This window comes from Clarias gariepinus, chromosome 9 (assembly GCF_024256425.1).
Source record: "Clarias gariepinus isolate MV-2021 ecotype Netherlands chromosome 9, CGAR_prim_01v2, whole genome shotgun sequence".
Classification (NCBI taxonomy): domain Eukaryota; kingdom Metazoa; phylum Chordata; class Actinopteri; order Siluriformes; family Clariidae; genus Clarias; species Clarias gariepinus.
In genome coordinates this window covers 7,940,263-7,965,999 of record NC_071108.1, presented here as the reverse complement: position 1 = coordinate 7,965,999, position 25,737 = coordinate 7,940,263, and the positions used below count along the sequence as shown (strand labels likewise).

Below are 25,737 nucleotides of genomic sequence, written 5' to 3'. Positions count from 1 at the left end.
CGTAACATTATGGGGACAGTATGGGGGAACGGCGACCAGGAAACCTCGCTTTGTCCAGCTGGACCTTATGTTTCTCGATGTTGGAGGTAAAACAATAAAAAAAATTCTAAATTAGGTCTGTTCATATTAAAACGCATGTTAACGCATATGATTGATTTTAAAAAATTTAAAGCGTTCCTTTTTTTTTTTTGGAACGCAAATTAATCTGACCCTAATGGCTTTCTATAATCGCCGCGCGGTTACCCTGCTGTGAGTAATAATTGCACGTTTAACGCGGGTAATAAGAAGACTGTGGAAACATCACCAGGTGTGCTGAATGGCAAGTTTCATTATACTGTAAAAAGCTTCTAGATGAAAGTTTGGATAAAATCAAAGGCCTTGAAATTTAGGCAGTTGGCAGAAGCTACTTTTATTGCACTTACTGGAGAGCGCTGGACATCAGTAGGTAACCATAACTACCTTGGTGTAACATCATATCTAATCGATGACAAATGGCAGTTGCACTCATTCACCTTGGGCGTGTTAAAAACAGAAGAAAGGCATTTCGCCGAATCATGCGATAGCCAGTTGCACTAGCCAAGTTGAAAGGGAGATAACAGAGATGGTCACCACTTTAGGAGCTAACAGGGCTCACCATATGATTGCTGCTGCAAGGAGTTTACCAATCAATTAATTATTTGAGACCAGTTTGTCATGCATTTCTCCATTTAATCATTGCATGTTTATAATACAAGTAAAACTAAGTGTTTTAAAATTGAAATTAACCATAATTAATTACAGTCTATGACCGTGATAAACTAGAGTAATTATCGATTGACAGAACTATTAAAAATATAAATATTTTTGTACGTTTTTAAATGTGGATGTGATGTAACAGATTACTGTAGAAGATGAGAAGAAGCCCGAAGTCCTGGAGTCATACATGGCGAGACTATGCCATACTTTAGTATGCAGTAAGATTTTCAAAGTGCTTATTTTTATTTAATAACCTTGCTTACTGAATCTACCTATTAGGTAAGAAGCCAAGTTAAGAAATGCAATGGTAAAAACAGTCAGTTTGTCCTAGGATGTTGAACCCTGCTCGGTATCTAAGTGTAATTTTCCCACACCCTAAACATCATGCTGATCCATACACCAATCAACCAGAACATTAATACCACCTTGTTAATATTGTGTAGGTGCTGTCAGAACTGCTCTGACCCATCACAGCATGAACTCTAAAGGTCATCTGTGGTATCTGGCACCAAGGGTTTTGGAAGTTGGTATTGGAATCGGACTTGTTTGTTCTTCACATACTACAGCTACTCAATCGAGAATATGGAAGATCAGTCATCATCAACACTTTAAATGTTCCTCAAACTATTAGGGTTCTACCCATTAGCGATCACAGTGGTACTTGGTCTGCTGCAGGTGGTACGAATGTCAAAAAAAAACATGCACATGGATGATAGAACCCAGAGTTTCCGAGCAGGACATTGCCCAGACCAGCTTGCCTTATTTTCATAGTGCATCCTGGTACCATGTTTTTCTCAGGAACGTCATGCACTCAGTCGTCCAGTTAAGATGGGTTAAGGATCAGCATGGGCACTCAGCCTGCTTTGTCAGATGTTAATGTTACGGCTGATCCGTTGACAATTCCTGCATGCTCTCTCGTGAAACAGATATAAGCCTCATTCAATTTAGATTGAAATCAGATACCCGCTTTGAAAATGTCAGCGATTCTCTTGTGCTGTGCTCAGAATAAAATCCTTAAATACAATTTTCTCGCATTGCACTTTTGAAGGTAATCAGATCAGGTGGTTAAGACACATGCGAAAGAGCGAAAGTTCAGGAAATCCTGTAATTGTAGAAACAGTAGGAAATGTCAAAGTGTCACTGTGTGAAGGGTTTTCCCATGCCACCACACATACCCCCTAATGTGATGACAGGAAGTTATACTGCAAATGTGGCTAACCCTTTGAGAACACTTACGCTGCATTCATTGCATTGTGTGATTTACTCCCAAATCTGGAGCAGCTTGTTGGCACTGAATAGTGCACAGATGTGTCACGGATCTCTGAAAACGACTGAAATTAGGAATTTTTCAAGCAAACTCTAGTTGCACATGTAGCATCAACTGTAACGTCTTAGGACCAATTGATATGTTGGGCATTAAAGCTATCTGGAATAGAATATTTATATTAGATATAAGATTAAATGATTACTAAACCATTTTCAGATGATTGTGTAGTATATTCATGGGCAAGTGTGCTCATTTCAACTGGTTAATTCTAAAAAGATGAAAAATCATTTGTCAATAGTATTACAATAACTCTCACTTACACACTTATCCTCTATAGCGGTTTACCCTGTATATAGGGTTGCGGGGGAACCTGGAGCCTATCCCAAAAGACTGGCATAAGGCAGGGTACAACCTAAATGGGGTGCCAATCAAACCCGGACCCTAAAGGTGCAAGGGTATATATGTTACATAAGTATTTACTAATGACAAAAATGAGATAATTTTTCCTTTATTTAAACTATTCTCATTCGCTAAGATATACAGTACACACCTCGATCAGCCTTAATATTAAAATCATTTTAGTTTTAGGTTCCCCTTGTGCCCCCAAAACAGCTCGGACCCCTCGATGCATGGCTCCACAAGACCTCTGGAGAGGGGCTCTAGTATCTGGCACTGGGATATTAGCATGAAATCCTTTAAATGCTGTAAATTGCATGATGGGGCCAGCATGGATCAGTCTTTTTTGTCTTGCACATCCCATGGATGCTCAATCAGATACTTTGCTTGCTAAGCCCTATACCAGACGGGCTAAACTCTGGTCCCCACAACCATAGATGAGCCATGGGTACCCTCGATCTTGACACCAGTTTATTGGTTTATAATTAATAATAAATGTTATTCAGTTCACCCGCCAGGATCGATTCCGTCTCTATGTATATGGAGTTTGCATGTTTTTCCCGTGCTTGGTGGGTTTCCTCCAGGTACTCCGATTTCCTCCCACAGTCCAAAATTATGCAGGTTAGGCTAATTGGTGTTCCCATGTGTGAATGAAAGTGTGTGTGTGTGTATGTGTGTGCCATGCGATGGATTGTCACCCTGTCCAGGGTGTACCCTGCCGCGTGCCCTAAGCCTCCTGGGATAGGCTCGAGGTCCCTGTGACCCTGAATAAGGAATAAAGCGGTATAAAAGATGAGTGAGATTCAGTTCACTCAATGGTGATGTTAATACTATGGCTGATATGTAGCTTCTAACACCAAAAGTTGCACCAAAAATCACCTTTTATGGGATACTTTGATCCCTGACTCATGAGACTGTAGTAAAAGTGTCCAGCATTTTTTAAGCTATAAACAATCATTAGTTTCTTGTTTTTGTTACCATCTTATTTGATGTTAAAAAACCTTACTGTGACCTCACACAAAAAGTTCCTACCATTTTAAAAGCGTAATAGCTGATTTTCCCCAAGTACTGACACTGGAGACTCCTTCTAAACATAACAGACAATAAAGTCTCCATACAGAAATCTTCACTATGTTATGGTTGGTTTATGGGGAACGTTCACAATATAGATGACGGTTGTAACCAGAATTTTAGGCTTACTGTGCTATTTAGCTCTGCGGTATAAATAAGTATATTTGGGTGTAAATAAGAATTATCTTTATATACAGTATATATGTATATTTGGCACACACATAAGCCAAACCCCACAGCGCTGGATTCTGTCTCTCCTAATGATGAGACATTCAGAGATGGAGCACACTTTGTCTTATAGAAAAGAAAAACTCTGAAATGATACGTGCCACCCTACTGTGGAAGGAGATTTCCAGAAATAGCTCGGCCCATCTCGAATCCAAACCCGCCGCAGGTCGCTCGCTTTAAACGCACAGGTCTGAGAAGGACAGCTGGATCACCGCTGTTAGGATATGGAGGGAAAATCGATAACTCAAGCTTAATATTCCATTCCATCTGACATGCATTCATACCTCCTGAGGCTAAGTGTATATTTTCGCTTTTAAGACCCTGGTTATAATGCTTTTTTGTCTAAAGGCGACGTCAGTCAGCAGTTTTCATTTGCTCCAGCAAAAATCAGTCGAGCGGCAAACAGCTTTTCCAACGCTAAAAGGTTTGCGTCTGTTCATCCTGAGCTGCACCCTGGGTCGACCTGCTCGCTGGAACTCCTCTCTAGACAATCTTTTTTTAACAGTAAAGTCAAATAGCTAGAACACTTTATAAAAAAAGTTGTGCAAATCCGAGTATAACAAGTTCATGCTGCATTCAGTGTAAAGCCTTTGTATGGAGAGTAAGTATGGCACAAGTATGCACTTTTATGAAATGTCAACAGAACAAACCCTTTCATGCTTAAATTATGATGAACATATCCAGATTATCTGGATTGCTTTTATGACATGAAATTTCACATTGTTTAAATTGTGGCTTTTTCTAAATTGTAATTTTTCCGAAGTAAATGGACTCGTATATGGATTTTATACTGTATCAAAAAAGCATTGGGTTCATTAACACATTTGATTGACATCTTACACAATTAAAAGGTGGTGATATTCTTTCAAAATTTTTCTGATTTTACGGTGGTTACATGATGCAAGCTGATTTCAGATTTCTTTTTTACACACATTATATAATTCTTACACAAATCCTGTTGAATGCTGTTGGTTTTTATTTGGTGATAATAAATCATACCGGAAAATATTCATTATTTTTGTTATTGGAATATCTCATCATATAAGCAAAACCTTTTAAAGGTTCCATATGAAGTCACTCACTCAGTGAGTCTCCGTTAATGCCCCAGTGTCTGAAATCCCCCTCATGTAAGGCATTTTGTCATACCTCTTGCTCACCTTATTTCACTTCTTCTTAGAACGCACCATTTCAGTGTCTATGTAAATGAGCTACTCCTGAGCCACACCCCTCCAGAGAGTAAGGCAGGAGAGAGGTATCTCATATGAGGTCACAACAGTGGGGCAATTCTAATCGGGCGTGTTTAAACTCAGGCAATAAAAACATGGGGGAAAAAAGCAGGATTTAAAAAAATACAATTCTTTTTGTGTATTCATGCACAGACCATTCGGAAAAGTCGAAATATGACTAAAAAGGGAATTTTGCAAAATTGATCTCCTTTAAATGATGTTAATTCTTTTTAAAAAGATTTCCCGTTTTGTTTCTGTTTTTGGCTCAAAGGTGATCTTTGGATGCAACATTCAAAGAGCCTAATTAACCTCAGAGGGAAATTGCTTTGCCTTTTTCAAGTTGCTTACTTTTTAAAAAGGAAGGTAGAGAAGAATCAATTACAGGGAAAAAAAAAAAAACGATAAAAGTGAGGATCACAGTTTATAGCTGTGTTACACATCGGAGTGAACTGGAAGTGAAATGGAATGACACATTGCGTATGATGGTAGCCGAGGATTGGGTGTGAGAAGATTTAATTGTTTAAAAAGACTAAAAGTTCACAGTGTACCAGCAGTGATGAAGTATAGTAATGGAGTATTGAATATCGGTAATAAATAGATTTATAATAAAAAAACAGTGTTATCTGATCATATTGGCGAGGCTGTGTTGAACAGAAGTAAATGAATAAATGAAAAAAATTACGAATGAATGAATAAATAAATAATTCATTAGTGCATTAATTTTCTTTACTTATTATACAGTACTTATCCTGTACAGGCTCATGGGGGGCCTGGAGCCTATCGCTTTGGACGGGGTGCAAGTCCATTGCAGAACACACACACACACACACACACACACACACACATCTGAGACTGTGGGAGAAAACTGGATTGCCCGGAGGTCACAACCCTCAACCCTGTTGGTGCGAAGCGACAGTGCTAACCACTAAGCCACTGTGCTACCCTAAATAATTAAATAAATTAATACAGTTGAGTGATTTACATCCTATGGCACATCTTCTTAAGTGATGTGTGAAAGGCTTAAACTGGTTAACTAGTCAGTTTTCTGTTAGTTAATGGTGTCAGAGATATAGATAGTGTCCTGATCCTTCACACAAAAGGGTCATGATGTCACTCATGAGACCATCAGCTCACACACACACACACACACACACACACACATAAAGGCATGACATATCATACACATTACCCTGTTACTCCCCCCCACCCAGGTTTCTGACTGTCTTACTTCCAGTCAAGGTGTAACGAGGGCTGAGATCTCCGGACACATCCGACATTCTCTCGCGCGTGCAGCCAAACCGAGACCTCTGTTCTCCTTCTGTTCTGTGACAAGCCTCCTGACGCCAGCTAACAAATCTCTATAAGAGACGTACCTCTCGGCATCTCCCCCTGCGTCTCCAAGAAGTATTCAGTGTGTGAAATGAAAAGGCAGAAGTCTCTCTCTCTCTCTCTCTCTCTTTCTCTCTCTCTCTCTCTCTCTCTCTCCCCGGCTCTCTCACTCTCACACATACACACTCACACAAACACACACAGCATCAGAATAAAAAACATGACAGCAATCACTAGGAAAAAATATCATTATACTCCAGGAGCTGTGGTTAACGAAGAAGAAATTGTCGACCTGTTCGGAATTCTTCTGTGCACACTTGTTTAAGGCTCATGATTTGACAAGTGAAGTCAAGCCTTTTTTTTTTCATCCTGTGGTTGTATGCTTAAACCCTTCTTTTTTTCTAACAGCTGGACCTGCGGTTTTATTTCCAGCAAAAAATCGGTGTTGCTCTTCATTCCTACCTCAAGCCATAATGACCTCCTACCTACGCTTTTTTAGACAAACTGTTCATTTTAGAATTCTCAGGCAGACATCTCGTCCAGATGCATTAAGACGAGGAAGACGGTCTTTTTTTTGCACCAGTCAGGGACTGGAGGACGGTCTCTAAAAAATGTTTTTTTTTTTCTCATTTAGACCAGCAAACTTATTAGTGGAGTTGGCAAATGAAGAAGACTTACAGATTATTTTAACTCTTACACTGATCAGCTACAGTACAGTCGGTATAATGTGTCAATTTACATTTACGCAAAACCTAATTTCCCTACTGTACATGATCCAAGATCATAATCAGACAGCATGAACATGAAGCATACCGGATCCCAGCAACAAGCTAGAATCTCATGGGTTCCATTAAAAAGCTCTAAGGATGCAAAAGATAACGAAGATATCATGGTTTTTCCTCTGTATGTCTGTAAACCTGTAGGTCCATGGATACAAACAACACTTGCAATTTGGAAATGCAAGTTAGTCTAATCTGCATGTCTTTGGATTGTGGGAGGAAACCGGAGTACCCGGAGGAAACCCACCAAGCACAGGAAGAACATGTAAACCTCATGCACACTGACCCCGAGGTGGGAATCAAACCCTGACCCTGGAGGTGCAAGGCAACAGTGCTAACCACTAAGCCACTGTTCCACCTTTTTTTAAAATTATAGTATGTGTAAAAACATCTGCGTCACACTTTCAGAACACCTAGACAGTGTATAAAGCCAACACTGCGTGTGTATGAGCTCGAAAAGTGTGAAGTGATGCATGGACTGTAACACTGAATGAACGTGACCAGCTTCCAACTTTCAGAACAGCCGTGTGTTGGTCTGCTTCCAAACCCAGTAGACAGTAGACTGGTGATTTCCCAATGCTTCACTGCACTGGACTCGTCTATGCTTTTGAAACTGGATTCAAACAGTCAATCACTTTAATAGGTCCCATGGATGGAAGTGACATACCAGAAATGTACTAGTCTATTTCAATTTGTAGCATTAATTTCAAGCCAACATTTATCACGATGATTAACTGCGCTGTCATAAGAAAGTATTTTTATCATAACTTTTTTCCCCATATTAGCTTAGCAGAACGTTTTCTGGACATTATGGACATACAAACTACTGCTTGTCAGAATATTTATTCCACATGGCAGAATGAAGGATTGGCTTTGCTAAATTGCCCCTAGGTGTGAATGAGTGTGTTAATGTGTGTGGTGATAGATTGGCATATCATCCATGGTGTATTCCAACTCAGTATTCCAAGAACGGATTCCAGGTCCACCAGGATCATGGATAGTGACCTGGATAAAGGAGTTACTAAAAATGAATGGATGTACTGTATGATGTTACAGTAAGGCGTTTCAGAGAACGTGAGAAGCTCCTGCCGAGTTTTTGCATACGGTTCTTTTGTATATGAGATGTACTGTAGATAGGGCGTTCGAGTCAAACCGGGACTTTTGGTAGCTTGCACCAAACAACAGAAAATGATAGTAGTCTTCAAACCTTTGACTAAACATCATCATAAAACAGCCGTTCAAGTCAAACCGGGACTTTTGAGGAAATTCCTCAAAAACGAAGGAGTAAAACTGATTGACCTTTCCAGGGCACAGAACGATGATGAGACTCTTGGATGCAGTAAAACATTTGAAGCCTTTAAAGTAGGCTGTACAGTTGTTGAACATTTACATATACAAGTGCACAGGTAGAAGTCTAATCCTTAAAAAATCCTCAGATACACATCTGTCTGTGGGAACTGTACATGCGATCATTTAAAACCCTTTTCAAAAAACCCTGACATCATCTCAATCCATTTTTATATTTTTGGGCCATTAAAGGAGTTCCTGAGAGGCCAGCGTTTCAGAGGTAGAGGTCCGATTGTGCCTCGGGCGTATTAAGAGAGCTTTGTTCTACCTTGATGGTATTCGGGTGAAAATGCTGGAATAAGTGCATTAGTGCAGAAAAATAAAGGTACAGCTTAATTGTGTTCTGCACAATCAAAAAGTCCCGGTTTGACTTGAACACCTTTGTATTCTTTATTATTTGCATTATCATCATTTTTAATAGAACTCTGAACTATAGTTATGGTCTCCCATTGAATTAATTTAAGCTTGCTGTAAACCAGGACATGATATATAAAAATAAAAAGGTATAAATCAGCATCTCACGCTACACCCCGCACGATAAAAGGATCCTGTGTGGGACAACTCTCTTCCAAAGCTCTCGGGTGCTGTTGAGGAAGGGATAGACGTATTTCACAGGCTATATCACACAAATTAGACTCCAGCTGGACCATTCATCCTGAGAGTGATCCAATTCCCTTCTCACACTCAGAGCTCGATTCATCCGCGAGAAATGACTCAAAGGCTTTATTACTGTAATAAGTCGTTCTGAAGATTGCTAACAGCAGTAATAAAGACGCTCAATGTTTTTGGGCCTAATGTTGGGGATAAAATCGTTGTGGAATGGGAAAGACAACAAGCGGAAGAAACTTTTTGGTAAACGTGAAACGTCTGCTTTTTATTAGGATTTTGAATAACAGGAATAGAAGTCGCTCACAGGCAGCTCAATGAGTTACATTTTTAATGTTCTGATCCCTGCTATGCAATTCAACATGGTGGGATTGTCGGATAATTAAAAAAAATATATTAAGTTACAAAAGGCAAATTAATGCATGAACGTCTGATGTTCTTCATCCTAACAAAATGCTGATTTCCTTATATAGCTATCAAATACCACGAAGCTCTGAATGAATAAATGGATAAATGAATAGATGAATAAATGAATGAACGAATGCATACACAGTACACCAGCAATCGAGTGTGTGTTTATCTGTGTGTGTTGGATTTACCCGTCATGGTCGGCGCTCTTGAAGGCCGGAAGGATGTTCCTGAAGCTGCTGTTGCGGTCGAGCTTGGGTTGGCTCTTGGTGCGTTTGATGGAGCCTTTCAACCTTCGGCTCAGGAAGCCCTGGACGGGAAGCAGCAGAGACACGAAAACACTCAGTTCATGTGTCTTTTAATAAAAAGGAAAAAAAATCCAACAATACACTGGCACTCAATCCAGCACATCTGTAAATAAATGTTTTTTTTTCTTTTTCTTTCCTCTCATCCGTGGTGTCTGGCAGAGAGGTGGGTTGCCGTGCAGACTGAGCTACACACACACACACACACACACACAACACTCACATCTGCTCATGCTGCTGATGTGAGACGCCCCTCAAAGTCGGTGTTGCCATGGAAACTGTGGGTTGGCATGGGAGGACGGAGATGTGCAGGGGGAAAAAAAAATACCGGTGCACTGGTTGGCAAAAAGGGAACCGAAGCACACAGATTTACAAAATGCAGAACTGGATTTATGAATATTAGATTATTTATTACAGGAAAGTATTTAGACATGAGTTTAGAGGAGGAGAACCGGACAGAAATGAATGACAAGATGGTACATTTCATTAAGAAAACAGGACCAGAGATGCAATTACTGACTGGAATAATTACTGGGTGTGTGTGGCTGTGTGTGTGTATAGAATCAAAGGGGATGAATAGATGATTGGCTTTAACAAACCCTCTAAATGAGTGTTGTTGTAGAATCGCTGCTTTGTGAGCAAACAGTAAAAGCAAGACGTTAAAAAGGAAAAAAAAAACGGCTGCGATTTGGCTGGAGGCACCAACAATACTGATATTTTTACCCAACAATTGTATCAATAAGGAATTAATTCTAATTAAGTGACATTTTAGAAACAATTCACCCAAATAATTTGTTTATCTTTGCTCAATTGGTGAAAGTACCACACTTACTTATAATCTGGCTACCTGCAGCATCACCATCATCGTCTATACAGTATACTGCTTTATCCTGTATACAGGGTCATGGGAGGCCTGGCCTGGAGCGACTGTGGGATGAACCCGGAGGTACCAGGAGGAAACCCACCAACCCACTCACATATATTAATTTGTACATTTCTATTAAAGCTGCTTTCGTATTTAAAGATCAAAGGATATTCATTCATTCATTCATTTATTCTTCAGTCGTAACTCTTGATACAGTTTTACAGTATTAGCACTCTTGGAGCACCACTATTCCAATCAAATTAGTTGACGTTTGTCTTTTTAATCTTATCGTTTAACAAGAGATTAAATGCAATAGACACTTTAATTTAGCTTTATTTTAATTTCCAGGTCAAGCTAGCCATAGTCCCAGACTTTGATGTGAAGAATTACCAACTTTAAAAATGCCTGTTTAAAAACAACATGGGGCGTTCAAGTCAAACCAAGAGATTTTACTGTGCAGAATAACGAATACAAGTTATACGAGTAAAAACTACCTTCGTTTCTCGATATAATCCCCTGCTACACTAATGCACTTTTGCCAGCATTTCATTAGTGCTTGGATACCATCAAGGTAGAACATGTTTTTAGTAAGCCAGAGCCATGACCGGACTGCCTGTTTGATGTCTAAAACGTTGGCCTCCCAGGAACCCCTTCAATGGCCCAAACATATGGGAATGGCTTGGAATGAGGTCAAGACTGTATCAGGGGGATGTGTTATTAACTCTAGAACTGTTTAAATGGAAGGTTCATAAATGATTTCGCACAGACAGATAGTTTAGCAAGTTCAAGGATCGAGAACTGGATGTTGCTGGGGAAAAAAAACAGTTTGACTTGAACACTATTGTAATAATGGAATAAAATTAAGTGTTCAAAATCGCTGTATAGATTCTTAAAAAGGTATAAAATAAAGCATTTTGAGAAAAGTGATGTTCTAATTTGTCACGTTTTAATTATTTACTGCGTTTTGCCTGCACCTTCAACTCAAATCCTATTTAAATGAAGTCAGATTATTTTTTTTTTCCAGATATCATATAGTACAACACTTTGACATCTTAAAAAGTCTGATGGAAGCTTTTGCATATTTTGAGCTTTGGGGGTTCACGAATATGAGCCCTAAATGAAAAAAAAAAAAAAAAAAAAACCTCTACCTTATTTCTAAACTGTGCCACTTTTAGATTGCATGCTATTACCTTGTCAGGAACAATGATAAGAAGAGGCACAGAGCCGAAGCTCGGAGCTGCATGTGGCACTTCGCTGTGGTGTAACCTCTCCTCAGAGGTGTTTGAATACCCTGACATTTGCTGCGTAACCTCCAGGTGGAAATATTAATCACGCAGACAGTCGGATGTTTGATGATGAGTCATTTCTGTAATGAATATCCCGCGGTGGTGAGCTAGATGAAGTTACAGGACAGCGCCGGATCAATGTAACGTCTTACAGCTCTTTCTTAACTTACTACTAAATCAATACCTTGTGAGTTGAGATATGATCAGAAAGTGCAAGAAAAATTCAACCACCTTGCTGTAAAAGAATCCTGAAGCAGTTTACTAAATATCGAGTAAATTTAGCAAAATGTTTGGAATGTGTGGGGGAAAAAAGATATTTCAGTTATGCCACCAAGGCTTGCCTGTCAAGCGCTCAGCCTCCAGCTCACTACATACTTTCAGCCCAGTTGTGTCTCCGTGCCGAATTCTTCTCATGCTTACCTTTGAGCCTGTCATTTCCAAACAATCTCCTTTCTTTCTCCTCTCTCTGTAATCCTCACACCAGTCGTAAACTTGTCCAAAACCGGGACGGTTCAAAAGAGAGCACACATTTTCCCCCTTTAACAGCACTCGGAAGTATGTAGTCTCACAAGTAGCACTTCAAGCAAATGAAACAAACAAACATTACAACAAAAAGTTTAATATTTTTATAGGTTCTTTTGTGCTGCCAAAACAGCTCTGAGCCCTCAAGACATGCCCTCCACAAGACCTTCCAAGGTGTGCTGTAGTATCTGGTGGCAAGGCATTATTACTAGCTGTGAATGGGGCTTTTGTGGGTACTGGTGCCACCTCTCCCCTCGGTATGTGATGATGGACATGCACTCAGCTGTCCAAACATCCACATCCACCGTAGGCACGATATTCTGTGCCCCGCCTCTCCGTGTGCATGAAGTTTGCATGTTCTCTCTGTGCTGGGTAGGTTTCCAAAATGTCCAAAGGCATGCAGATTAGGCTAATTGGTGTTCCCAAATTGCCCTCTAGTGTGTGAATGAGTGTGTGCTCTGAGATGGGATTTGGCACCGCTCCCTGTACACAGGATAGAGCGGTATTGACAATGAGTGAGTAGGTGAGTGAGTGGGATCAGGTCAGGCTAAGACCCCCATTGCCTCTCCATGAGTCTTGGGTGCCCGAGATCCTGTCTCCCTGGGGCACCAGTTGTCCTTCCTTTGGACAATTTTATATACAGGTATCAGGAACATCAAACAAGACCTGGTGTTAAGGAATTGCTCTGACCACATCATCTACTATTTGGCTCTTCAAAGTCACACAGATTCTTATGCTTGCCCGTTCTTCCTGTTTCTAACACATCTACTTGACTGTTTACTAACCGAGAAATGTATCCAATTTCTTGACAGATAGTCAATGTTCTCAACTGGACATCAGTCAGCAGTTTTAATGTTATGGCTGATCAGTACTGTAGATAATGTTGAGTGGGGTCCAAAAGTCTGAGACCACATTGGACTATTTCACATTTGCATAAGTAGATAATTGTGTCATTTAGCTTTAAAGGAACCGTTTATAAAACCAATTATTAAGCAAAATTAATATATGACAAGGTGAATGGGAGTTTTAGGATTTGGATTCGGTACTTAAAATAAATTTTCCATCAGCACAAATCATGGAAACTGCTGAAACTCCTCCAAGTTTCTCATTACCATTTCCGCAGTCATCTGGGATGTCTGTCAAGCAGGAGGAAGTGCTAAGAATTTGGATTCAATTGGGATGGCTGCCTATGCCACTTATTCTGTGTTAATTCTTAGCAGTCCGCATGTAGGAGTTTTGTCACAGAGGAGATTTTTTTTTTTATTATATATATATAACAAATGTCATCCTGAACTGAAGACAGATTTAGGTGTCTTTAGTCGTTTTATGGATTAATGAAATGACCAATTCATTCATGAATAATGTTTTAGGTTTTATAGTTTCCCGCAGTGCTCCTGTCCAAGTGTCGGAATAAATACCCGCTAAGTTGTTCTCTCCTGCAATGCATTATGCTGAAAACAATAGCAGTCCTGGAATGTGTCCAAAATGCGCACGTTAACACTCTCGCACCCAAGATCCCTCTCACCGTACGATACAATGCCACCACCAAAGCGCATAGCCGCACTCGGATCAAAGCCAGAGGTACGTGCCGTCCAATACTCACTCATGCACTTCAATTTAATATAATAACAGAACTAAGGACACACAGTGTTCTGCCTTTTACTTCTGGTTATGTACTTTGATCTATGAGGCTTTTAAGGCTGGTCCAATCCTTTAGACAAGCAGCAGGCACTTTGGTCTGATGAACAGTGCACTGTCTCTAGGCATGTCAGACTACACAATGTACAGTAGAGGACATCAAATCAGCTGGTGGTTTGTAGCGTTGTGTCAAAGTTCCCAAAGTTCACAGAGAACCTCAATCAACTCTGGAGGTGCCACAAGAGCCAGGGACCTGAGGACCTTTTTTTTTCCTTTCTGTCCATTTGTCAAATCGGCTTACCCATTGTGTTTCCCATCTTTTATAAATCAAGTGCAATTTTCATCACTTTAAAGTTAGGAAGGCTAAGCAAAAAAAAAACACAATAAATAATATCTGGATGGAGAGACATAATTGAGAGTTACTTGTTCGCTAGACATCAGCACGTCCAGTGCATAAGCAAAAAGAGAGAAAAAAAAATACTATGCAAAAGTATTGAGTCACAACTCATTTCTTTATACATTCTTGTTTTTTTTTATGTATTCTTGATGAATAGCTCTCCAGGCTTCCTGAATGACTTTTCCCCCCCGAATGACTCATTTGCAGTCCAGTTTCTGTAGCTGAGCAGTTTCAGAGTAAAGTTTTTTGCTTGTTGAACCACACAGTGACCTGTGAATTATTCAAGCATAAAAAGGATCTAAAATAAAGCATGAACCATTGAGAAACAGGTGCGGATGATGACAGATAATCAGGTTGCTGATTAGTATACCGGTGCTGCTGAAGGCTGAGTGGTGGGAATGGACGAGAGGGGAAATGAGGTTGTTGCAGGAACAACCCATTTTCAAGTTGTATCTTGCAGTAAAACTTTTGTTTAAGATTTTTGCACAATGCTATAAATTATCTGTATTGTATTACAATATATTTTGTTTTGTATAACCAGCTCTTCAAAGCCAAGATTCGCATTATGTGTCAAGTCAAGGCGAATATGAGCCATAGGTTTATGGTCTGCTTATTATACGTCCTACATGAGCACATATCTCCTTAAACTTTATCCCTAGGTTTTATTCTCTCTTTTTTTTAAAAAAAAAAAAGGCTGACGGCTCCGGGAAGAAGTGCTAAGAATTGCACTAAAGCAATTAGAGCAGTTACCTGCTGCTGAAAAAAAAAAAAAGAATTCCGTATCGAATATCACTTAGAGCAGATTGTAATCTACAGCACGCTTTTGCTAAAAGCCTATATCAGACTGCGCAACCGAGGAAACAATCCATCTAACAGCATTATCCACAGCCAGAAGCCAGACTGTCTGGTTTGGCTCAGTTTGCGACTTATCTATTTGTGTGATTGAGAAGGAGCATGAAAGCTGTTCAGAAACTTTAGGGGTGAAAGGGGAGCCCAAGATTCCATCTTCTAACAATACTTATACAAAACATCTCAGCATGTTTAGGGGAATTAAGTTGTTTCCTGGGTAAGCATTGCTGTGCTCCGCGCACCACGGGTGCTCCGACACGTTCCGGGTCCTTCTGCATTAATATGGCCCTCAACACTGTGTGCAGACACAATCAGCGGGACTTCCCAAGAGCCCCACAGGAACCCAGTACACATATCCACACATCCCTCATCAGCATGCGCTTGACGTATTCTTGCCGGCAAGACTTACGCAGAGTACACACCGGCCGATCGGCTCGGCGTCTGCTAATAGATCCTGCCATTAGTTTGGCTGTGTAATTAGGAGCAGCATGGGGTTGAATAGGCTGCTTGTTTACCTGAGCCTCTGCAGGGTAAATAGCACAGACGTGGCAGGGCAGACTGTGAATACAACAAGAGAGCAAACACAATGAGTGTGAAAATGCCTAGGGTGCTTTAATCCTCTGAAGGACTCCAGAGAAATGCATTCAGCTTTTTCGGAATGTTTAAAAAAAGAAAGACGTCCAGGGGAATCAAAGAGCAGCATGCTTTATTCTGCTTAATAACTAAAAAAAATCGGAGAATTTTGCCAATATTATCGACAATCCTGCTCGCTATTGTATAGTCGGCACCAATATGTGACAAAATGAAATGAAACAAATCGGTCTCGCTGTCATCATGGACCATGATGCAGGACGATGTCTCTCCGAAAGCAGACTTACGTAACACGCAATTAAGCGATGGGTGCGACTGAAAGAAGGCCATAAAGGCAGGATGTGCTGTCGACAGCAAGACAAAGCAGACAGCAGAGGCAGGCAACCAGCTGTGGCCGTGATTCTCACTGACATACACTCTCACACACACGGCTCATAAAATTCTTTAAAAAAAGTTGCATTCAAATGATAATTATCTGAAATATTAATTATTCAAGTGTCTCTGAATAGGAATAAGCTGATCGTGTTATCTGCCCCAGACAGAGTAAACAGTAGAAGTGCTACACTACACGCTCATGTCTCAGAAAGATTTTTGTTGCTATCTTAATAATTTGCTCAGCTATTAAGCAAAGTACTATTACATACAGTACAGTATGTTATACCTCAAACTTTTCCTTCTTATTATAACGGATAATATAAACATATTAAATAAATACAAATATACAAGGTTGCGATCTGTGATGAAATTTCTTCTGAACGGAGGCATTAAACCGACTGACATTTACAGAAGACTTCGAGCCCAGTGCAGCGATGACGCTCTTAGAACATTTAAATGGTACAAACGTTTTAAAGACGGATGAATAAATAGAAGTAGTTTTTACTCTCATAACTGTTTTCTGTTATTCTGCACAATCTCAAAAAGTCCCGGTTTGACCTGAACACCCCTTGTTTAATTAAATAGCAGTCGTGCTGCTGTGAAATGATCAAATCTAATCTAGTTTTACTACTTCAACAAAAACTGTTTTATAACTTATTTTGTGTATTTTCATTTTAAGCCGTTTAAATTGTTTATGTTATAGTTTAACATAATATAGTCATATGCAACATGTTGCACAATTCCAGCATCAGTAATGTAATCATACAAATAATTAATCATGGTCATATTGAATGAAATTCTGTATACTACACTCTTTTACTTCACTGTTAAAAAAAAAAGTAATAAAATAAAAGTAAAAAAAAAAAAAAAAGAACGAAAATTCAGTTTCTACCACAATTTCTCAAATCTGGCTGATTAATTGAAAAAAAAAACTGATTAAATAAAAAAAAAACATTCAAATTCAAATATTTATTTGTCATTTATGATATGAAGTGAAATGCTAACATGCCGCTGATGACCTAAAAATAAAAAATATGAAAAAAAGTTTGAGTTTGAGTTTTCAATAAGAATATAAAGTATGAAATAAGAAAAAAGAACTTATAAATCAGAAAAAGGAAAACAAAACTATAGCTCTAAAAAGCATTTAAAAATTAACATTATGTAAAAATAATAAAATACAAACCTAAAAATGTAGAAACCATGACCTAGTCAAAAGCAAGACTTCAGTATGTACAGAATGATTCCGTGCTCAGTTCCGTGGTGTGCAAAAAGTGCAAATGTGCCATAGCATATATATATATATATATATATATATATATATATATATATATATATATATATATATATATATATATTAATGCGCTTGTTTTTTTTTTTATTGTCACAGCGATTCAGGGAGATTCACATGATTCAGGCCTAGTAATGAGCTTTTGTTTTAATTTATAATAATTTATTATAGCTAAGTTTTCTCTGTGGAGAATTTTATTATACATTGATGTAGATGTCAGCTTCAGTGACTCTGTAACAGTAAGAGGTGTTCCCAATAAAGCTGTTAATTTAAAGAGCCTCTCTAGGGTTTTTCACTCTCCATTGATGCATTACTTTAATAATTGCTCGATTTAAACTAAATCTATAGGAAGTGCCTTCATGTACCCTAGCTTGGTTTGTTGAGCTAAAACAAATGATCTGACAGTATATAGTGGCAAGGCATGTTTATAATAATCTGACCATCAACTACAGATAATATTTTCTCACTCATACGTATATCACAGAAGTTCCTCACTCCAGTGAATAAATAACTCACTCATCTTCTAAACCGCTTTATCCTGTATTCAGGGTCGTAGGGACCTGGAGCCTATCCCAGGAGACTTAGGGCACTAGGCGGGGTATACCCTGGACAGGGTGCCAATTCATCGCAGGGCACACACATACACACTAAGGGCAATTTGTTTGAACAAGTTGTAAGAAACTTTGCATTAAGACTAATAAATCAGACACACTGGGGCAGTAATTTTTTCACCGCTGCTAAAGAATTAAGACTATTGAAATACAACCTATTGGTAAACTGAACACCTCTATCTGGACTGTAAAACTATATATTGTACGTACACATATTTGATTTTATATTATGCATGAAATGGCTTGTTATATTAGAAAACAATTTTGCTTCTTTCTACAAATAAATGGAAAAAAAAACCAGAATGGAACAAGATCAGTTCAATTCAAGATCACGTCAAGCCTGAAATAAGTACATTATTACAAACAGACATAATATTTTCTTTCATAATGAACATAAATTTACTGTATAGTTATCAACATTCAATATATTTTCACCCTCTAAAATACCATTTGTTGCGCTTTTAAAGCAAGAAATAGACAAACACTGAAGCCAAAATGGCTCACAAGAAATACGACCTCAATTACCATGATATCAAGCAACAATGTAATAAGCATACTATTATGAAATGATAGAATACCACAATGTAATCCAATGAAACCCCGCTTGCAGTGATTTACATCATGCGAACCGAGGGATACTTTTGCCTCCCGTTTGCCATTTTATCACACAAATTTCATTTCAATCACACTATCCCTTTAAGCCTGTCAGCGATCCAAATGATTTCTGGCCCTCAGGCTGCCCACAGGGTTGTTGAGGCCAGATGAGCCTGAAAAGCGTCAGTCCCAGGGTCAGAGCAGAGGAGACTCAGCGAGCGTTGCTGCAGGCTCCCCACAGCAGGGGGGAGGAGTGTAAAATGAAGGTAGTAAAAGACCGTCTGTTTTCCGGCTTTGTGCGTTTTATGACACCTGCATTATCCTGACGCACCACATCTGCAGAGATTAACCTTGCAGTTCATTCGTGTGAACCCAGGTGAGGTATTAGCCGCTGAGTTCCACTGCCCCCGGGGTCACCAATCATCATGAACAAGGGCAAAATCAATGGCACAAAAATAAATAAATAAATGGTGCCATTATTTTGTCCAGGGTGCTGCAGGACATGGTGTGTGATTTTCTTGTTTTGTAAAACCGTTTATATGAGAGCATGTTGAAAGGATGCAAAATGGGGAATGGAATAAGAGAAATGTCTAAACCCTATGAAAATGCTTGTTTTTAAGCAGCAGTTCTCGGCTCACCGTGACTCTCAGGGCCGCAGAAGAGGCCTCCTCAATCGTAGATGAAGCTTTGTCCATGGTGGTGGTTCCAGGCATGCTGCGTCGACGGCCCGCACGCTCAGAGGTTGACTCTGAAATAAACAAGGAGTATTTAAAATGTATATATTTTAATTATATTTATCATGGTATAAAATATACGGTTATAATGACAGGAAATGCTGCTCTGTGATATTAATGATGCTAGCATTAAACATGTTACCATATGGATTTAAGAGCTTAATTCTAATTTAAAGCACTTTTACACTCTAAACAGTAATAAAAGAATAAATAAACTTTATTTTAGCTGCTCCCATCGTGGAATCGCCACAGTGAACCTACAGTATGTTGACATCCTATTTAACCTGGGCTTGGGACTGGCACTGAATCCCCTGGCTGAGTAGTATAGGGTGTGGCAACCCACTGACGGCAGGGCTCAAACCCAGATCCTCAGATCACCAATTCAACAACCTAGAACCTTAGCCGCCTGAGCCACCACTCCCACAACTAACATAATAAATATATCATATTCCTAATAAATATATAAAAATAAATATATCAAATAAGTGCAGTGTCATTAGTCCTGATAGGAATGTGACAGTAAGGAGTAGGTCCAGCATCTATTTCCTATATAACCAAATCACTATAATGTGATGAAACTCTGTAATTAAAAACCCTGCCTAAACTAAATAAATAAATAAATAAATTTTAGATTATAAATAGATTATGATATGCTACACTAACCAGTTAGACCCAGCTTGCAAATCTCCAAAACACCAAAAAAAAAAACTTTTTTTTGACCAAATTAGCTTACCGTTTTTTAGCAAAGACAAAATACCAACAAATACAATAAAAGCTTAGAAGCAATTTTTTTTTTTTTTACTTTTTATGAAACATTTTAGATCTGTCCCTCTAATCCCTCTTTTAATACAAAAGGTAGATATTTTATCTTTATTTCTTACTTACATACTACATAAATAAATAAATAAATAAATAAATAAATAAATAAAATTTTGGAGAATGTTAAGATGTCAAGTTGATTCATTTGAACATTGATTTCTCAGTGGTCGTAATCAAAAGGTCATGAGTTCAGGTTGCACTACCTCCAAGCTGCCAACACTGGGTCTTTGAACAAGTCCCAGGACCATCTGTGCTCTGAACACCCCATCATGCCTGACCATGTGCTGTGACCCCGGTGTACTAACAAGCTAGGGTACGCAACTAAATCAATTTCAGTGTACGTACAGTTGCAAAAGTTTACATACACACACTCATCATGAGCATTATGGTATACAACCATCCTCCCAGCATTAAAAAACATAATAACAATAAATAAATCTGTAAGCCCAATATTGCCACAAAATTTTTGCGACTGTATTTAAGAGATAATAAGTGCCTGTTTTCCCCTAATTTTTTCTTATGCTCAACTCTGTAAGTTGCCTAGCAACAATATTCTCATCACATTAACCACTTGAACTGTAAAATTTTGAAAATTGTTAGAAGTGTTAATGTGAGTGCTTTGCTCCTCATACCCTCTTGGTCCCAGCAGAATGAAACTCAAAACCTCCTCATAGTTACACAACAGTGTACACACCAGTAATGCAAATTATGTCCCTCGTGTCTTTGACATTATAGATAGCGATAGAGGAAATAGGCAGTAAGATAGAGGGAACAATTGCTTGGGAAAAAAAAAAAGAAAATGTGTGCAGCCATCCTGAGAGACAGGCTCTATGAAATTCATCCTTTCATATCTTTCTGCAAATGTTCAAAGGTGCCTTGGTTCGCTCTGCACCAGTGCCTTTCTCGCTATGAAAGATAAGATGCTAACAAGATCAGGAACTTCAGTTTGCTTGCATTTGCTCTCTACTTCTCTTGCTGGGAGGATTATGTGAATAGCAAGGCTCTGGAACAGAAGAGGTGAATCACTAAGAAAAGGCAATGTGCAAAACGACTCATGCAAGAACATTTAACAAAACCCGACAAACTGTGTAACAGTAAACATGCAACTTAAACATGCAAATTATTGAGCCGAATAAAGCACAGAAAATTGTAATAATTGAAGACACTTGAAATTACTGTAACTGGGTAAAGAACTCTTTAATACATTGTCAAAACCTGGAAGGATACAACTATACCATCAACTTTGTGGAAGAAATGTGGTCAGCACAAAATCATAAATGGAGAAAATCGAAACAATTGTTAAAGTTGCATGGTTAAAAAAGTAAAAGCCCTTGCTATGCTTAATAGTGAAAGAAGCATTTCCATAAACCCACAATATGATGAGAACTCACAGGATTGGGATTAAACAGCTGTGTGGCCATAAAAAAAAACAGTTGTTAGTGAGGCTAATCCAAAAAGGCTTCAAATTGCTAATAAGCATAAAGATTGGAAAAAAGGCAAGTGGCAGAAGAGTTGCCCCCAGCATGCATAGTGGCCAATGTACAAATCTTTGGAGGCAGTGTTATGATTTGGGGTGGCTTCAGTCAGGCAGGTCTAGTTTCAGCAATATTATGTGACAATAAAACAAAGTCAGCTGATGACCTGAATGTAATGAATGACCAGATTATCACATCCTTATTTCCTTTGAATGATTTTTTTTTCTTTTTGATGGCACAGGTACTGTATATTCCCCAACTCAAATTGTGAAAGAGAGCTTCTGAGAGTTTCCTCCACATTAACTGACCACCACATTGTGTGGTGTGATCAAAGCTAAAGGTGACTAAATGAAATCTTAGAGTGTGTGTTTTTTTTTTTTGTTTTTTTTTGCTAGGCAGTATATATCACGGTGCTGTTGAATTCTCAGTTCAGAATGTGCCAATTAATTCTTGTATTTGTTATTTGTTTAGCAAGTTATTTTTCTGTAGTACCAGTTACCACAATGGCTTTTATCAATGGAAGCTCGACATGGGCGGCGCGGTGACTTAGTGATTAGCACTGTCACCTCGCATCTCCAGTGTCCGAGTCTTTGTGTATGGAGTTTGCATGTTCTACCTGTGCTTGGTGGGTTTCCTCCAACAGTCCAAAAACATGCAGATTAGGCTAATTGGCGTTCCTAAATTGTAAAGTTTATATGTGTGCCTGAAATGGATTGGCTAGGGTACACCCCGCCTCATGCCCTAAGTCTCCTGGACGCACTATGAGAAAGTGAATTAATGATGAAATTAATTCTTTGAGATAATGGTTAAAAGTATCTCCAGTGTCAGGGCTTTCTTACTAGTTTAAAATCAAGCTGTATCATGTTTCATGGACACGCTACAACTGAAGACAGAAATGTAATGGATATAAATAACAATATTTCTTTTTTTTGTAATAAATAACGGTTATTATACTGAAAGTATTGAAAAGTGGACGTAACCTTTTTTTTAGTAATCCTCACACTATGGGCCATAGAGTAACTCTTCCTCTCTTCAAAGTTACCGCTCAGCATAGTCTACTGCATATCCCAACATATGCTTTTACATCATAATTGAACCCAACTCTCGCATCTTCTTTGTCATACAGTAGTTGTTGGTTTCCAACTGTATGGTTTGTGTTTAATACTGGTTTTCCTCTTACATTTCTTGTCAATAGTGTCATCACCGTCAACATTCTGTAGCAGTGTAGGAGACCATCAACTGCGACAAAGAAGAATTTTAAAGAAGATTCGAAAGTAATTAATGCATTAGCCATTAGACTGGATACATTATAGACCAGCTTTGAGCTTAGACGGCCATGTATGCAGCTTTGGATGCAGTCTGATTCTCAGTTGCTTTCTATATTCACTTTGATTAATGTTCGTTAACACTGAGGTAGCTAGTGTAGTGAAGCTGTATTTCACGAGTGCAACATAATAGAGTCTAAAAGCATTAAACTAAACAGCCACTCTCATGCTACCCAGTTTGAATGTGTGTTTCTGTCAGCATTCCTGCAGTTCTCCTTCTCAGCACATGAACAGATTGAAATGCATGGGAGGGAGATGCCAAGCAACAATTCTTGTTTATCATCTTAATTAGCCTGGCTGGTATCTTAACATCTTAATCCATATGCTCAGTGTGGTGTCATGACCAGTCTGGTGCCCCATGGGCCCGAACGCAATCAAATGATAACGAAACGCTCATTAACACAAATATGACATTACATAACAAGCGAAGAACACTTGCGAACATTCCGCTGATAATGTGTAGCGACGCCAGAAACAAACAAACTGCCGAGTGCTTAAATTAAATTTCTGCACTTTTGCATTTCCTGGAAAGTCAGTGAAACACCATTAAACCCTAGTCCGTGTAAACACCATGTCCAAGACATCACAGGAATCTTGCATCCTTGCGGATGTTCACTACAAGCCACTGTGCGATTCGGGTGACGCCGGTATTAGCATGCACGGCTGTAATTGGTTCCACTATTCTTTTGTCATTAAGCCTCTCAGCCGCGACAGATAAAGTTCTGTGCAAATGCAAATCGTTAAAGGGCAATTAGAAGCCGGATAAGGCCATCGAGTACTCGCGAGCTTCCTCGCGTAATGAGCAGAGACAACAGTGCCTTAATGCTTTTTCAGGTAAAGCCATTCTTCTCAGCTTCTCATCACACTGACTTGTCAATGCAGCCTGACCTCTTGACCACCCAGATCAGGTTTACCCACATCATCATGCTGACAACACCAGAAAAGTTGCATCTGTGTTAGAACGAAGGTGATTTTTTTTTTTTTTCTGCTTTAGACCATACTCGTTTTTATGGTTTAGCAAGTAATACACAGCAGTAGTAAGTCAAATGTGAAATAGATATGCTTGATTTAAAGTTATTTATACTGGATAAATAAACTGATCACAGGTGTGTACGGGCTCACACATACATGTTTATCAGGTCAAATAATATAAAAGTATAAACTATTTCATGCACAAAATTAAACCTCTAGACATTTTTAGGTTTTAATAACATACCTGAAATATTTACAGTTCTGTGCAAAAGTATTGAGCCAGCCCTCATTTCTTTATATTTTGCCTTCAAAGAGTCAGACTTTCTTGTATTTATAATGTAGCCTTCAGGAATAGTTCTCCAGGCTTCCTCAAGGACTTTTTTGGCTTTCGTTTTTGGCAAGCTTTTGTCTAATTTCAGTCCAGTCCCTGTGCCTGAGCAGTTTCAGTGGAATGCAGTAGTTAGTTAAGCCACGCAGTGAGCTATGAATCATTCAAGCATTAAAACAAAACATTACCTTAAGGCATAAACCAGTGAGAAAAAGGTGCAGATGATCAGGCCCGTGATTAGTATACTGGTGATGCTGAATGTTGAGACTGCCCTCCAGGGTGCTCAGGAATTTCTACTCCTGCACCACAGAGAGCATCCTGACGGGAAACATCACGACCTGGTTCGGAAACAGCAGTCTGCAGGACAGACGAGCCCTACAGAGGGTGGTGCGATCAGCTGAGAACGTCATCCGCAACAAGCGCCCTGACCTGCACCCGATCTACAGCAAGTGGTGCTGGACCAAGTCCAGAAAGATCAGGAAAGACCTCAGCCATCCCAACAATGGACTGTTCTCTTTGTTAAGGTCAGGAAAGCGATTCTTCTCCCTGAAGACCAACACAGAGAGACTGAGGCGGAGCTTTTTCCCGCAGGCGATATGGTCTCTTAATCAGTACATCACACAGTACTGATCCATTTGCACATCCACACATGTTTCTTTTCTTGCACTCACTCTGGACATTCTGGACATTCTTTGACAATAGTGGTTACTGCACATCTGCACATTCATGGACATCCCTGATGCACAAAGTCACTTTAAATTCTTTTAGTCACTTTAAATTCTTTCAGATTTCTATTCATATACAACTTCTATTTACTGTATATACAACTTTATTCCAAAAGTCCATAATTTTATATTTTCTATATTATACAGCTAGGTTTTTCTTATTTTTCTTATATTTTTGTCATTTTTCATATATTGTATATTTTGTTTTTTGTATTGTACAAATATTTTATTATTTCTTAAATAAATGTACTTTTATTTTCTTTTTCATATTTATTTCCTAATAATAGTCCTTTATTTTAGGGTCACGGGTGGTCATCTAAGCATTTCACTGCATATCGTACTGTGTATGACTGTGTATGTGACAAATAAAATTTGAATTTGGTTGGAACAGATAAGAGGGGAAATAAGGTTGCTGCTGAGGTTGTTACATAAAAAAACAACTAATAAATTATATTTTTAGTCTCAAGTCTTTTGCACAGTAGTTCTAACTCACTAATGCTGTTGTGTATTACACTGCATGTCTTTGGACTGTCAGGGAAACTAGGGTACAGTGGAACCTTGGATTGCGAGTAACTTGGTTTGCGAGCATTTTACAAGACAAACTTTTTACACAAAGCAAAAGCAAGTGTCATTAGAGAGGTTTCTT

At 38.9% G+C, this 25,737-nt stretch overlaps 1 protein-coding gene across 3 annotated transcripts in view; it reads right to left on the bottom strand.

Moving 5' to 3' along the window:
* The window catches only part of dab2ipa (DAB2 interacting protein a), a 124,793-nt gene that overhangs the window by 58,694 nt on the left and 40,362 nt on the right, over nucleotides 1-25,737 (bottom strand). For all 3 annotated transcript variants that reach the window (XM_053504132.1, XM_053504133.1, XM_053504131.1), the window contains exons 2-3: nucleotides 19,352-19,461; nucleotides 9,584-9,702 (exon numbers count right to left, since the gene is read on the bottom strand). In XM_053504132.1, coding sequence (XP_053360107.1) covers nucleotides 9,584-9,702; nucleotides 19,352-19,461 — 229 coding nt within the window. The remainder of the gene's footprint in view (nucleotides 1-9,583; nucleotides 9,703-19,351; nucleotides 19,462-25,737) is intronic.